Below are 15,364 nucleotides of genomic sequence, written 5' to 3' on the forward strand. Positions count from 1 at the left end.
AAATATCTCACTTTGCATGTAATGAGTCTATATAATATATTAGTTTCACCTTTTAAATTGAATTACTGAAATAAATGAAGATAAATACTGCACTCCAACAACCATCTAAAACTTATTACAATAGCCTACAAACAGCATATACTGTAGTAAACATTCGCAATTTGAATAAGCAGCAGGAAGACATTTCAAAATTAGAGTCCTGGTGTATTTCATGCTTGTTTGCATTTAAAAATCCTGAACATATTTTCTTCTGGTTATTATTGGTATTTCAGGTAAAAAAATAACTATCTGACAATTTGATTCAATGTTTAGAATATAAATAATTTCATAATTATTATTAAATAAACACAGTTTGAAGCATATATATATATATATATATATATATATATATATATATATACACACATTTAAAATCCTACAGTGTACTTTTGTATTCAAACTATGAAATCATCTTGCTTGTAAATGTCTCATCGTATCCCTTTATTAAGGAAAATAAATTATTTGATCAATTTTTATTGCGCCCCTAAAGTTCTTTATGTGCTCCTAAATCGTCCAAATTTAACAAAGCATCAAGCTCTGCACTTCCTGAAATCTATTGCTGTGTAAGTTATCTTGTCAGGGCAGGCTTTCCTCCATCTCAGGTGAAGCTGCAGAGCACGGAGGAATTAAACCCTTACCCTGATACTATCTTCCTGTCGGTACGGTCTCCAGTTGTGGCCCGTGTCACTGAACATGAGGAGGTAGCGGGTGACCCAATCTGAGCTCCCGTATCGGCCCTGGGTGGCCATGGCTGTAATCTCCGTCCGCTGCTCCAGCTTGATCTCCAGCCACTGATACTTATTGGAGACCAGTGGAGACCAGCCTCCAGCACCTGCAGGACACGGCACAGATGAAGAGCTGGATGAGCTGAGGGGTTTATTGGGAGAAAACAACAGATGCCTTCTAAGGAAGCATGCAAATTGAAATCAAACCATTATAAGTGCCTGATTTGAAACGCTCTATATATAGACACTCATGCACAGATTCTCAAGTAATTTCAATAGTTTGATGTCAGCATGTTGATAGGCTAGTGTGCAATGTAAAACTCGAATAACACACAACGATTGGATGAATCATTTGAATATATATACACATTATAATATATAATACAGTATAAAACCTTTCCCCCCATCTTTCCTTCATGTTTTATCAACACATCTTAATGAGGATAAAGCCGTTTCACTGAAATAATCCTGTTAAAAACCTGCGTCTAACAACCAGTTGATAAGATTAGTTTATAATCTTGATCTTTTCATTTGTGAATTTCTCTTTGACCCTTTCAATGTCCCACCTAAGCCTTCACATGCAATCATTTGCACAAAAATTAAAATGTTATCATCATTGTTTCCTGTAGTACTTTCTCTCTTCCATGGAAGACACATGTAGATATTTAGCAGAACCCATCTTGAAGGCAGTCAATCTCCAAAAATGACAAAAAGCACCATACAAGTAGCATAAAAGTCTCTTCAGACTATTTTTTGGTGTCCTTATATATTTTTATTGTATAGAAAAGTCAACATGCACAGACTTCAAAATATATCATTTTGTGCTCAGAGAAGTTTAGACTGAATCCTTTTACACTGAAAAAAATAATTTGTGGAAAAAAATGTCACTCAGAAATAGCTAGCCTAATGACACAAATTATTACCAAAAAATGGCAAGTAACATTGAATCAAAATACATTTTGAAGTAGAAATACTGAAATATTTTCTTGTAAAACATACTCTAATAATAAATATTTCCATTTTTTTTACACAGTGTAGGGTTTGCAGTTAAAAACCTTAGTGCTAGCAGACTGTCTAACAGGCGGTTACTGCTAACAACATTGATATTCTGAGCCCATCAGAAAAGAGTCCATTTACCTACAGCGGACCCATAAATACTGACACAAATAAGCCTGAAAATCTCAGTCAAATCCCTCTTTATTATCTGCATTGGTGAGGCCACCCATAGTGCCGTGCGGCGGCTCTGCAGATGTGGATCCTCTACCTCAGCGGCGCAGGGGAAATCAGATAAGACGGCATCATAAACGGTACCTGTCTGTCGTAAATCATGATAAAATTACCTGACGGTGGGACACCGCGCTGTGAGAAGCAGGAGAGAACAACACCTGCTCGGGACATTGGCAGCAGAGCGAGGGAAAATGCTGAATGTGGCCAAAGATGGATGCCAGATGGATGGAGCCATCAGACAGGTGGAGCGCAGTGAACCCAGACTGAGCCGCTCATAATCAGGACAGACAAACTGGAGATGGGGGTATTCTAGACCGCCACGGGACCAGAAAAGACAATGTTTATACCCAGAGAACCATTGTAATGCGCACAGGTTGTTCTTTCATAGCTCAGATCAACTCAGGTTAATGGAGTATCAACACGGTCTCAGATGTTCCTCTAATTCCACACATAGACATGGTAACACTTTACAATAAGGTTCATTATTTAGGCTAACATACCATAGTTAACATGAACTTAGAATTAACCATACTTCTAAGCATTTATTAATCTGGGTTCATATTCATTTCAACATTTACTAATACATTAGTACAAATCAAAAGTTGTATTTGTTAACATTAGTTAATGCACTGTGAACTAACATGAACAAACAATGAACAGCTGTATTTTTATTAACTAATATAAACAAATACTGTAACAAATGTATTGCTCATTCTTAGTTCATGTTAGTTAATACAATGTTAACTAATGAATCTATTGTAAAGTGTTACTGATACTCTGATACTTTTCTGATACTCTAAGAAATATAAAATACACACCAGATATGACAAAATACGTAAATAATAGGCATACTATTTATAGGCATAACTACCGTATGTATATTTATAAAACGGTTAGTTTCAATCCTTGATTCTGATTGGTCAATAGCTGTGTTTTATTCACGATAAAACACGGCTATGACCGCTTCACCCATATGTATCACTACACAACACCCCTAGCAACCACTCTTAGCAACTTAAACACATGTTTGATATCATCTATATTGTTAATTGAAGCTATAACGTTAGTAGAGTATTGTGAGAGATTGAGTAACGTAAGCGAGTGTACCTACATTTACAGTAGACATAGCATTTCCCTTCAGGTCAGTCCTATATTCATATTAAATAAATCTGTTTGAATGTCCGCTGCGATATCTTGTCCTTTTTCCCGTGCCCATAGTCATCTGTCAGTTGCGTCTTCCTTCTCCGTGATCACAAGTTTGAGTCCTTTGACTCCTTTCAATGTAAAAGTCTTCTCTACTGACTGACTCACTCATAAACACAGTCTTTGCCGCCATCTATTGGCGAAATAATGTATTACTTATGTTGCTGTTTACAGTCAGGGACTATTTTTTCCAGCGGAAGGAAAACTTTTAGTGATTTTTCTTCATGAAAGTTGCAAAGATACATATTTTTCGGCTTTCATATTTGTATTGTGTGGTAACCGTTTTATAAAAGCAACAAGGTACTCGAGGCTAGCGCTGTATAGTGAATAAGTCACGGCTGAAAGGGTGACTTATTATTCACGATACAGCACAGCCTGGATAGGGCTACCCATTGCTTATATAAAAATGTATTATGTACATTCTCCGATATATATTAATAGAACGCAGTTCACTTTATCGGGTTATGAGAAAATATTTATGTTCATGAGATCTGTTTAATTGTATCATTGTTGAACTCTCTTCTGAAACTCTAGAGAAGAGCCCTTTTCTTATGAGACACATCTGAGAAGCAGAAGCACCAACACAAGTCTTCATCTGCCTATAGGAGAAACATCTGAGAAATGATGGTGATCTCACTGGTAAGATATACAAACAAACTGGTGCGTCCTGTTGAATCATGGGTGATATTGTCATGCTCACCATGTCCACTAAAACAAAACAAAACAAAACCTGAGTTTAGGGTTTATATAACAGCCAGTTAGCTTCAGAGTAGCATAACTAGCCTATGCGTATTTAGGGCAGAGCTGGACACGTGTGTCAGAAGACATTGACACGGCCACTGAAATGAGAAGTGCAGATGCTTGACCTCGGCTCATTACTGAGAGCCAAACGGAGGGGCGGACAGCCGGAAGAACGTTTATACTGACACAAAGCGTGTGTTTAGAATTCAAACCAGCATCCAGAAAGTAGCTTTGTCCTTAATATCATGGAAAAGGGACAGCAGTATGTATGATCGATTGCAGAGTGTTTCTCTAAAAGGTTTCTAAAGTCCTGTTGTCTCAGCGCTGGCGGAGAACAGCATTCAGGAATCAGGCTTAGCTGGAAAAATGCTTGCACATCTCGGAAAAATACAAAGAGAGGTTTCTGTGTTTAAGTTATATGGGAGGATCAACCTGAAATTACACACACTTTCTGTTTCACTTTAGTGAAAGAAAATGTGAAGGTGGGAATGAACTGAAATATCTAAACAGATTTAATTGCATTCAGATGAATAAAAATAGATCTATAAAATAACTGCTGCTGCAGAGCAAGTATGGCCTTACTACTGCTAATATACACAGACACACTGCTGTGAGCATATAAGCAGTTATGTGCACCACATGACTGGTACGCAGGTACGCATGCGCGACAAAAATCAGGAACGCGTAATGCCACTTGTGTTACTACGCGCCTTTGCGTACTTTAAGGGTAACTGTCGCCAAAATGCAACATAGGCAGTGTTCATTTAATTTTTTCATGTTTTAAATGACGACCACGTCAACGAATAAAAACTAGACGGAAATTAGGGAGGGACGATTGGGGAAGAGATCCAGTCAGAACTGATTTGCGTTTGTGGTAGATGCGCACATTTGAATTGTAACATGCTGATCTACCCGGCGCACACGAGTTGGCATGCGCTTGATGCATGTCTCAAATCGTTAAAAAATGTCTGGGATAAAGAGAAGAGCAGACATGGATAGATCTGAATAAGAGAGACGACGCGAAAGAGAGCTTTATTCGGTATGCTTTTCTGTGCGAACACACACACATACGCGACCCGAAGCGTGCAGTCCTGCACATAGACAGCGCGCAAGGACTGAATTGAGCTCTCTTTCGCATCTGAATGGACAAATACACACAACATTATGTCTAAATGTCAGTTTTGGAGAGCATTCACGTAAACACAGTCGGTTATGTCTTTACAGAACGTACAGTGCATCAGTGCAATTGGATCTGCATTCTGCACACTCGGCCTTAAAGTGACAGTGCGTAATAAACCTAATGCCTTCTGTACACTTAATATTGATCAAATAACAAAATAAAAAGAGAAAATTCACTGCTGTTTAATATCTTTAATAAGGATTCATTATATTTAATTTATACAAATAAATATATCTGAACAATCAAATAATACTTTAAATAAATCTTTTCCAAAGGTGTTTTCTATCATTTTAGGTAGTTTTTTCCCCCCACGCTGATGTAAATTTAAGTGTTAGTTTTTTTAATTAGTTTGGTTTTAGTTAGTTATTTTATGCTATAAAAACGGGAATGTGACGTCATGATTGACAGCTGTGGCTACGCTACATTATGGGGTGAGTACCAAACACCATCTCCTGGTACTCACCTGAGTAACTCACTGAAAAAGTTATGTGCACCCCTGCATATAAGATATGATGCTGCATAAATATATATAAAAATATATATGTAGGCCTATCTATAAATCCCACAGGCACAGCAGAAGCAGATCTAGGCATGTGGGGCTGGGGGAGGTGGAGGGGTTCAGAGGACCAGCTTACTACAACAAACCATGACCAGACTATTTAAATGCTGAGTAAGCAATCTCATTGGCTGCAGGATTAGCGGAGGCCAATCAGATTGCGCCATGCTGTAATGATGTGATTGCAGATTTCATGTAAAGGACCATCAACCTGTGTCCTCTGAAGTTTCATGACTGAACTAGATATGTATTATTTATTTTTAAATAAAATTCATAATTTAACATTTGTAAGCATATATACAAGGGTTATTATAATTAACTAAAATTAAGCCATAAAAATATTTTCATTAATTCTAATTGACTGAAATAGTTGAATTTTAAAATTATCTTTTAAGGCAACCATTCTAATTTTCTTTTCATTAAAGTTGAAGTACTACAATAATTACAACTAAATGAACTAAAACTAAAAATTAAAACTTAATTAAAAAGCAGACATATTTAAAATAAATATTTTAATACTAAAATTAAAATGAAAACAGAAAATATAAAAATAAAATCTGATTTGAAATATAAACAAAAAGTATAATTGTGTATTAATGATAGTAAAAATAACACTGATATATAAACATAAAAACGATATATTTTTAAATGAAACCCCTAAACACATCGAGTACATCCAATTCAATCCAACTTTTTCCTGGCATTGCCACTGTTGTCAATTCCACACAGTTTTCCCCTCATTGTGTTTCCATTAACACTGAATTACCCGTCTTAATGACCTCTTATACGGCCCTCGTTAAAGAATAATAGTCTAATTCCGAATAAGCCCCGTCTCTGCTCAGCTGTCACGTTGAATGAAGCAAAAGTCGGACGTTCATTGCTCTTTTTCTGACCGGAACGGACACAATCGTTCCTCTAAATGAAGAAAGTGATGAAGGTTAATCAGGGGTCGTTGATGAGGGCGGCCGGCCGCTGGTCTGACACTCATTTAAATGACCCTGTCATCATATTATAACACCTGGACCAACACCAGAGACATGTCCTCTGTAAGAAACACACTAAACAGTGACTTCAGTGGCTTTCATAAGCTGATCAGTGACCTACGGCAAACTATTTGGAGTGGGACTCATCATTTGGAAAAATCTCATAGAATCCCATTGAAATGTGAATCATACATAAAATATACTATGATTCGAAAGTTTGGAGAGAGTAAGTTTTTTCTTTTTAATAAGAAATGGATTACTTTATAAGAAAATAATACTTTTATTCAGCAAGGATGCATTAAATTGATCAAAGGTGACAGTAAAGATATTTATAATGTTGCAAAAGATCATATTTCAACTAAACGCTGTTCTTCTGAACTTTACATTTAAAGAAAAAAATGTGTCAACGTTTCCACAAAAAATACTTAGAAGCAGCTAAGCAACATTAATGATAATAATAAGAAATATGTATTTTTTGAGCAGCCAATCAGCATATTAGAATGATTTCTGAAGGATCATGAGACACTGAAGACTGGATTTTAAAATATAAATACATTCAGATTTTTCTGAATATTACTGTTTTTAAATGGAGCCTTGTTGAGCAAAAGAGACTTCTTTCAAAAACATCAACCAATCGTTGGACTAATTGTATGAAAATAATACTTTTATTCAGCAAGGATGCATTCAATTGATCAAAAGTGACAGTAAAGACAACATGGATAATAAGAGGAAATATTTCTTGAGCAGCAAATCAGCATATTATAATGATTTCTGACGGATCATGAGACACTGAAGACTGGATTTTAAAATATAAATATATTCTGATAATTACTGTTTTTGTTTCTGTTTGAGCAAAAGAGACTTCTTTCAAAAGCATCAACCAATCGTTGGACTAATCGTATGTAGGTTTTTCTTTTGACATTATGAGAGCATTTTGCATTAGTAATAACATTCACCCAAATTTCCTGAGGTGCAGTAAATGCATGATTCATACGTCACAACCACTGAATGGAAAATGGAAGAAACGTATTACCGGCTAGCAGGATTTAAGAAAGTTGAAACAAGTTCAGCGAAGCAAACAGCGCTCCGATGAAGAGCAGACATCTGTCTGATGAACTGGCCAGAATCTCATCTATTATTTATCCCGTTTCCACCTGCAAGTGCCAAGGGACAAAAGCGGGACGGGATCAGCAGAAGTGTCTGGTGAAAGTAGAAGCGACTTTTATAACATTAGCAGGCGTGATTGTAGTGCTTCTGATGAAGCTAATGCAACACAAATGGATCTGGAAAGCTGCCACCTGCTTGATTTTCCTTGACTCGAGTGAGAAAGTCCAAGGTAACAAGAGGATACGCATTTAAATAACTTCTTTCTGGTTAATTGCATCTGCTGAGTTTATCTGAAAGGATTATAATTAGAATTTCATACGGATCTAATTTTCTTTTTCACATTGATTGTGGATCTGAATGCCAGACTGTTTAATCCGCATGTTGAAAGCGGAACATGTGAAAGAGTAAATTATAGTTATTATCATTTGGCCACGCACTAAAAATCCACACGAATAGCTGTTTTCACACAATACACTCAATTTTCCTTATGAACACATAATGTCTGGCTTTTAGATTACTGGCTGTGTTATATAGCTCTTTTGCTTCAATATATAACGGCCTTGTAAGTATGGTTGTTACGTCCTGGGGATAAAATCTGAAGCTGGTAGCGGCTATCATGAGATACACAATCACATTTGCATTCTAATTAAACCCTCCGTGCAGTATTCATATCTGCGACGTGGCGAGGAACAATTACACCTGCTGATAGACTAACAGCTGACGATTTAAACGACAGCTAATGGCGCCCGTAATGATACAAACACAGTGGAACGCTTCTGAGAAATCCAGCGCTCTTCACAGCGAGAGCCGGCGGCGGTCGGGGAATTAGCACAAGCTGCCGAATAAAATGAGAACGCTTTGCTTATTTATCCCATGATTCAAAGAGCTTTGCTCCGATATCCCGGCAGGTTTGTGCAATGAAATACAGCATGTAATCCGGCCTGAGATTGGAAGCATTCTAATGGGAGAAAATACCACAAACGGACGTCTAACTAATTCATTATTGGTCTAATAATGTTGTTTAAACTCTAGAATGCAGCCGTTGAGGGCTTACAATGTTTAAAGCCATCAAGAGACTCATTAAATAGAAAGCATGAAACTTCTGTGTATATAATATGAGAAGTCTCAGTGATCTTCTTCTGTTTTCTGGTCCAGTGGGTGCTGGTGCATCTGATCACTTAGCACGCTTCTCCTCGCCAGCGCACATGATTTGAGGACAAACGGTGCGACTAATTCTGCCACCGTCCAGAATAAAACAAAGCACTAAAATACAGCACAACTAATGCAGCGCCACTGCAGGAGTGTTTCCCGTACAACGGCGTAACTCACTGCTAAACTACCGTATGCATCGTTGAAGAAATCAACTGGCTAGTCACGAGTGTTTCCTGAAACCATATTGTCGCAAAGTGGTCGTCACCCATGTTGGTTAATGATGTCACGCACGTGGTGGAGTACCAACTCTTTTTAATGAATCTGTTTGAGATCGAATTAACGCTAATGTTTTGATATAAATTACAGTAATGGCTATCTCTTATTTTTCTCAGTTACTTTTCTTTTATTTCCAGATTTTTACATTGGCTCGTTCACTAGCGCACATGCGCACTCTTCAAAAACGGTGCTTTAAATCTCTTGACAAACTAAAAGACGTAAATGACATTTGTATGTATTCTAAATAAAATATATAGATTGTGCTGAATGTCAGCTTGCTTATTTGGCTCAAGATAAGGATTTATAGAGTCAACATCATGCAAACTAGAAACTCTGCTTCTAACCACAGGTCGAGAGCTGTCGCTCCAAACACACAACTGTGAGTCGCTGTTTGCGAAAGTTCGTCGGAACGATGGTTTCGGGACACAGCGACTCGTGGAACTATGATGATGCTAACGATGCTTTTGGGAAACGCACCCCAGAACGATTCCCAAACGACTCTGAAACTGAATCAGAATCACATCATTTGAATAATTTGAAGCCGATACGGAATTAATCTGACTCACTTACTGAATGCCCAAAGTCAAAATGAATCATTAACTAATACTGTATTATTCATTGAGACTTAAATTAGTGCAGATACTCAGGGTTGTTAATTTTTTTTTATGAAATTAATGAATTATATATAATCAATTACATAAAATACGCACCTCCTTATAGGGGGGGGGGGGGGGGGGGGGGTTAAATTCGAGGGGGAAAGGGCTTTTTTTTTTGTATTACATTTATCTCACCAAAATGAATGCTCACTCTCTCTATGTATTTGTGCTCTATGTATGAGTTTACACACAGCACAAGGAAGCGTCATTTCAACCTTGAATTGAATTGATAAAATAAACAAGAACAAATTGCAAGCCGAGGCACAAATATCTACAAATACAATGTTTCCAAGATGCTTGAAGAAACCTGCCAGCAATACAGTGAAACGTTTTAGGCAAAAATGCTGTATAGTGAGGATGCTTTCAAAAAATAATGTCATAAATAGATTTTATTTCTCAATTAACTTCTATTAACTAAATCAAATCAATATTTGGTGTGAGCTTTTTAAACAGCTTTTGTCCCGGTACACTCGCACATCGTTTTTCAGGTAAAAGACTTTTGCACCGTACTGTATATACATGCATACACACACAATATAAATGCAGTAAAGATCAACTGGATTTATGTCACCTCTGTTATAATGTCTGTGTAAACTTGTCTTGCAATTATGTTAACAATGTAATACAAGTGATTCAGAAGAAGAATTAGTTTACATGTTTGTGGCATCAAAAATGTGAAAGAGTCTCCAAATGTGAGGCATTTTGTACCAACTAAACTAGACATCCAGAATTGTATATTCTGTGAAATTATTCCATTTATATGTTCTGTGAAACCTGAAATGATCTCATCATCTGCAGTGAATGCAATCATAAATGTGTTTCTATTTATTATTTATTCTCCAAAAATGTTAAAAGAATAGTGTAGGACTGAAAATCGATACGAGGAATCAGTCCCAGAATTGCTAAATTCCTTGCGATTCCCATCTCTAGTCCCCAGACATCCCATCAGCCATCACTCCACGCACGCCTGTCCACTTCATTGTCTAGACACTCGATGTTTGTCTTCTTCTGTAAGTACTTCAGGCCAAATTAAATGCCAAGATATTAGTGGCTCTATCAGAAGCAAGAGAGATTTCAGAAAATCAATACAAATCTTAAACCAGCACCACATAGGACTCAGACTAAAGGTCAAACTGGGTGGCACGTAAAAGTTGGAAGCATGTGGAAAATAACAAATAGTTTGAGATTCCTCCGGGCTGATGTCTGGACCAGGTCAACAGGCACTTACAGTGAAGACGAGTGTTTGCAATCTCGAACCACACGTATAGAAGGTGCCATTTATTTTCAAGAAAGATGCGAGCCAAACATGTCACAGATGTTTGAATGGGATTTCTCATCCCAGAATAAACATCCTGTCATCATTTACTCACCCTCATGCCGTTCCTAACCTGGTTGACCTTCTAATGCCACTAATTGAATTTAAGCAAACAATTTAAATAAAATATATTTAAAAATGTATAAAATAACCTTTACTGTTGCGAATTACTCTTACATAACATGAATGTAGTGGTCCAAATTGATCAAATTACACACTATACTTGATTTGTTGCCGTAAGGGGAAATTTCAGATGTTGCGCATGCGCACTAGAGTAAAAAAACAAAAAAACAACAACACTCAGAAGGCGGCAAGTCGTTGGAGGCACAATACAAGACTCGACGCCAATGATTTGCGTGAACAGATGTGGAAAACTGTGAATCAGTTCTGGCCTAAATGTTGAAATGTAAAATGCTGGGTTGTTTCAACCCAATTTTGGGTAAAATATGGACAAACCCAAACGTTGGGTTAAAAATGTAATTGAAAAATGTAACCCAATGCCTGGGTTTGTCCATATTTTACCCAAAATTGGGTTGAAACAACCCAGCATTTTTTAGATTGTGTGTTGTTATATGTGACCCTGGACCACAAAGCCAGTCACATGGGTACATTTTTTTTAACTTGAGTTTTATACATCACATGAAAGCTGAATAAATATGCTGTCCATTGATGTATGGTTTGTTAGGATATGACAATATTTGGCAAAAATATCTAAACGTTGAGAAAATTGCCTTTAAAGTTGTCCATTTATGTTCACTGTGCTGATTGTGCTGCATTCACTCACAGAAATACATGTTTTATATATTTACGGTAGGAATTTTACTAAATATCTTTATGGAACATGATCTTTACTTAATATCCTAATGATTTTTGGCATAAAAGGAAAATCGATAATTTTGAAGAAAATAATCAGAAGAAAGCACAAATTGATTACTATACTATGCAGTGATAATAAAAATGTTTGATGTTAACATTTGGATCCCTGTTACTTGGCACACAGGTTTACAACTAAAAAGATAACATGAGTAATAACCACAGAAAGAACAGTTTGGGAGCATGAATAAAACTAAAACAGTTGCATTCATTTGTAAAGTGCTGTATTATGTCCTGCTTGTTTTTTTTTGGTTTTGTTTCTTTTGTCAGACTGGATGTTTTTTTTATTTTATGGAGCAATTGCACACAATAAATGTTTGAAAATGTAACATGTTTTTGACCGTTTATTCAATAGAATTAAGGAAATGTAAGATAGTTATATAAAGCAAATAACAATGTATTTGAAATGAGTAAAGTTTATTTAATACACAATCTTAAATCACAGTTCACCGGTTCACATAACAACTATTTAATTAATTCACGTCAACTGAACATGATGGTGAAGCTTAAATAAAATGCTAACTTTTACGTTGGATTTATGTGATTAAATTGGATGATTTTTTTTTTTTTTTTTTTTACATGTAATTGAAATACATAAATTCTAACTTTTGGGGTTAAATATTTTTTTGAGTGTGTGTGGAACACAAAATGTGATATGTTAAGAAATATCACAGTGTTTTTTATACATAAAATTAAAGTCAGTTTATATTGTTCATCTTTAAGGGTGAGTAGATGATCACACAACTTTCATTTTTGACTAAACCATAAAGCAAATTTGTGAAATGATTGGCTTGTGTGAGGTGTGCTTGATGTATGGTTTTCTGTCAAATCTGATTGGAAAAGTGCTATACAAATGAAATGAAGTAATGTTTAAAATGCCAGAACACAATAATAAACAGTGGAGAACACCATTAGTTATGCCAAGGTCATGCGTTTGATTCCAAATACACAAATGTAAAAGTAGGCAGTGCTGAAACTGAAGACAGAAAACTAGAGTAGAGACAGACTGATATCCTCATTACAAACATCTCAGCTTCATAGTGTGAAAGGTTTTTAGTACACTGGTCTATTATTGTGGCATCGTCGATTTCCAATACATCGTCCTCTAATTGACAATCTCTTCTAGTCTAGGGCGTTTTCACAACTGGCTTGTTCGGAGAGTTTGTTTCAGAACCTGGTGCGTTTTCTCCCTGAGTTCGGTTCGGTTAGTCATATATAAACACGCAAGTCATGCTAGGATCCGCACCATAACAATCACTCCAAGAGAGGAGCAACTCTGGAGCGGTTCGGTTGAGGTGAGAAAGCAACCCAACAGACCAACGAACCAAGCGGCATCATAATTCATAATGGGAAATGTGTTATATAAAAAGCAGCAGTCTGATTCTCTGAGATTTTGTGGTTGAAAACCAAAGAGGGCCTGTTAAAATGTGTAATTGCTCTTCTTCATGCATTGCAAGAATGCGGCCCAGACGAACCCTTGACCACTTTTAAATATATTTAAATTAGGGCTGTCCGTTAAACACGTTATTAACGGCGTTAACGCAAACCCATTTTAACGGCGTCTATTTTTTTATCGCGAGATTAACGATTAACACTCGTCATCAGTAACATTACCTCGACAGTATTTCTTTCACCCTTTTATTGATGGACAGTGTTACATTGTGTGAGAGATTATTTGCTCCAAGTGAGAATGTTAGTGTGGAATTGAACACAGTTTAACCCTTGTGTTATGTTGCGGGTCAATTTGACCCGAACCATAAGGGGTGTACACAGAAATCCAACATAACACAAGGGATATGTTGTTTTCAATAAAAAACATTTGCACAAAGCAAGCCGATCCACTTTTCCATGTTGATAGAGCATTAAAATGAGAAAAAATAATTGGACAAAAAGAAATCAAGAGACATTTAGAATAGATGAAAATGTGCGATTAATCGCGATTAAATATTTGAATCGTTTGACAGCCCTAATTTAAATATATATAATTTATCAGTGAGAGCATGAATCAAGGCTACATTCATATAAGTGGTTGTGTGTGTCAACTCAAGACAGGTACAGATAAAGTCACAATAAGCCCGCAGTCAAACTTGAGGAACGTAAAACGGTGTACTCTGACCAATAAGAGGACAGTTTTACTCACATGTGATTTGCATAAACACATTTTGGTACTCTTCGAAATGTTGCCTTGTGAAAGCGAACCGAACCAAGAAAATATTGTAACAAATTAAGTCCCTGTTACGGGACAAAGCAAACGATCTACAGATCTAAACACACCGTAAGAGGGCTGTTCTCGGTTAGCGTAAGTGGCAAAGGAATCAGACGTGCCGATAATCATGACTTTGTGAGATTATTTACAGGGCCTGTATTTCGAAATGAGTTGATTAGGAATCAAAGACAAACTCCAAACCAGAAGCCCATCTCTCTCACAGATCCCACATCTTCAGCTGGTTTTATTCGGAGCGCGTGGAGTTGGATGCAGGTGCGGATGAGGTGACGACAGCCTCCGCTTTTCTCCACGGCCTTAGAAACATCACACCAGATCCTGCAGGCTTTGAAGGGTGCTGCTCTCAGAGCCTACACTGCTGTGTTTGTTTGTGTGTGTGTGTGTGTGTGTGTGTGTGTGTGTGCTTGTGTGTGTGTGTGTGTGTGTGTGTGTGTGTGTGTGTGTGTGTGTGTGTGTGCTTGTGTGTGTGTGTGTGTGTGTGTGTGTGTGTGTGTGTGTGTGTGTGTGTGTGTGTGTGTGTGTGTGTGTGTGTGTGTGTGTGTGTGTGTGTGTGTGTGTGTGTGTGTCTGCATGAAATCAAAGCGTGCACCTTTGAAGGCTATTTTTCATGAGGAACAACAATTACACTTCCTCCTACTCGTCATTAATGTTCTGAGCTTCTGAGGAAAGCATATTTGCACTTAACGCAGCGCTGCAGAAACATGTTAGGCTAACAGATTCTTCAAGTCTATCTATTACATCTTGAAATGCCAAGCGGGCTGTTTTTTTAATTCATCTGTAATGTGGTCACTTGTCGGTCGCATCCACACACACGCACACACAGAATGCCACAATTCAAGCGCAACTAATGCGATAAACCGCTGAATCTGACTGAACCTGATGAGGTCCCACAAATGACACCAGATGCTCACGGTCACAGACCCACGAGGCTTTGCGTGATTAAATGGGCAGTTTTGGGCCAGAATAACCTTCAAGTTGCATGTAAAGTTCAGTTTATACACAAACCATATACAGTATTTTATGGTCTTTTACAACTTATACTGATAAATGCATATATATATAGACACTGTTTGTAGACTGTGTGTCGAGCATTTCTGTCTAAAAGTA

General features: G+C 37.1%; 1 protein-coding gene across 6 annotated transcripts in view; it reads right to left on the reverse strand.

Moving 5' to 3' along the window:
* Nucleotides 1-15,364, reverse strand: part of cntnap3 (contactin associated protein family member 3) — a 122,227-nt gene that overhangs the window by 81,381 nt on the left and 25,482 nt on the right. For 4 of the 6 annotated variants that reach the window (XM_079598628.1, XM_079598632.1, XM_079598631.1 and 1 more), the window contains exon 3: nt 678-871. In XM_079598628.1, coding sequence (XP_079454754.1) covers nt 678-871 — 194 coding nt within the window. Of the gene's footprint in view, nt 1-677; nt 872-2,104; nt 2,301-15,364 lie in introns of those variants that run through there. The other 2 variants (XM_079598630.1, XM_079598629.1) reach the window with 2 other exon arrangements.

Source organism: Phoxinus phoxinus (genome assembly GCF_949152265.1).
Source record: "Phoxinus phoxinus genome assembly, chromosome: 23".
NCBI classification, from domain to species: Eukaryota; Metazoa; Chordata; class Actinopteri; order Cypriniformes; family Leuciscidae; genus Phoxinus; species Phoxinus phoxinus.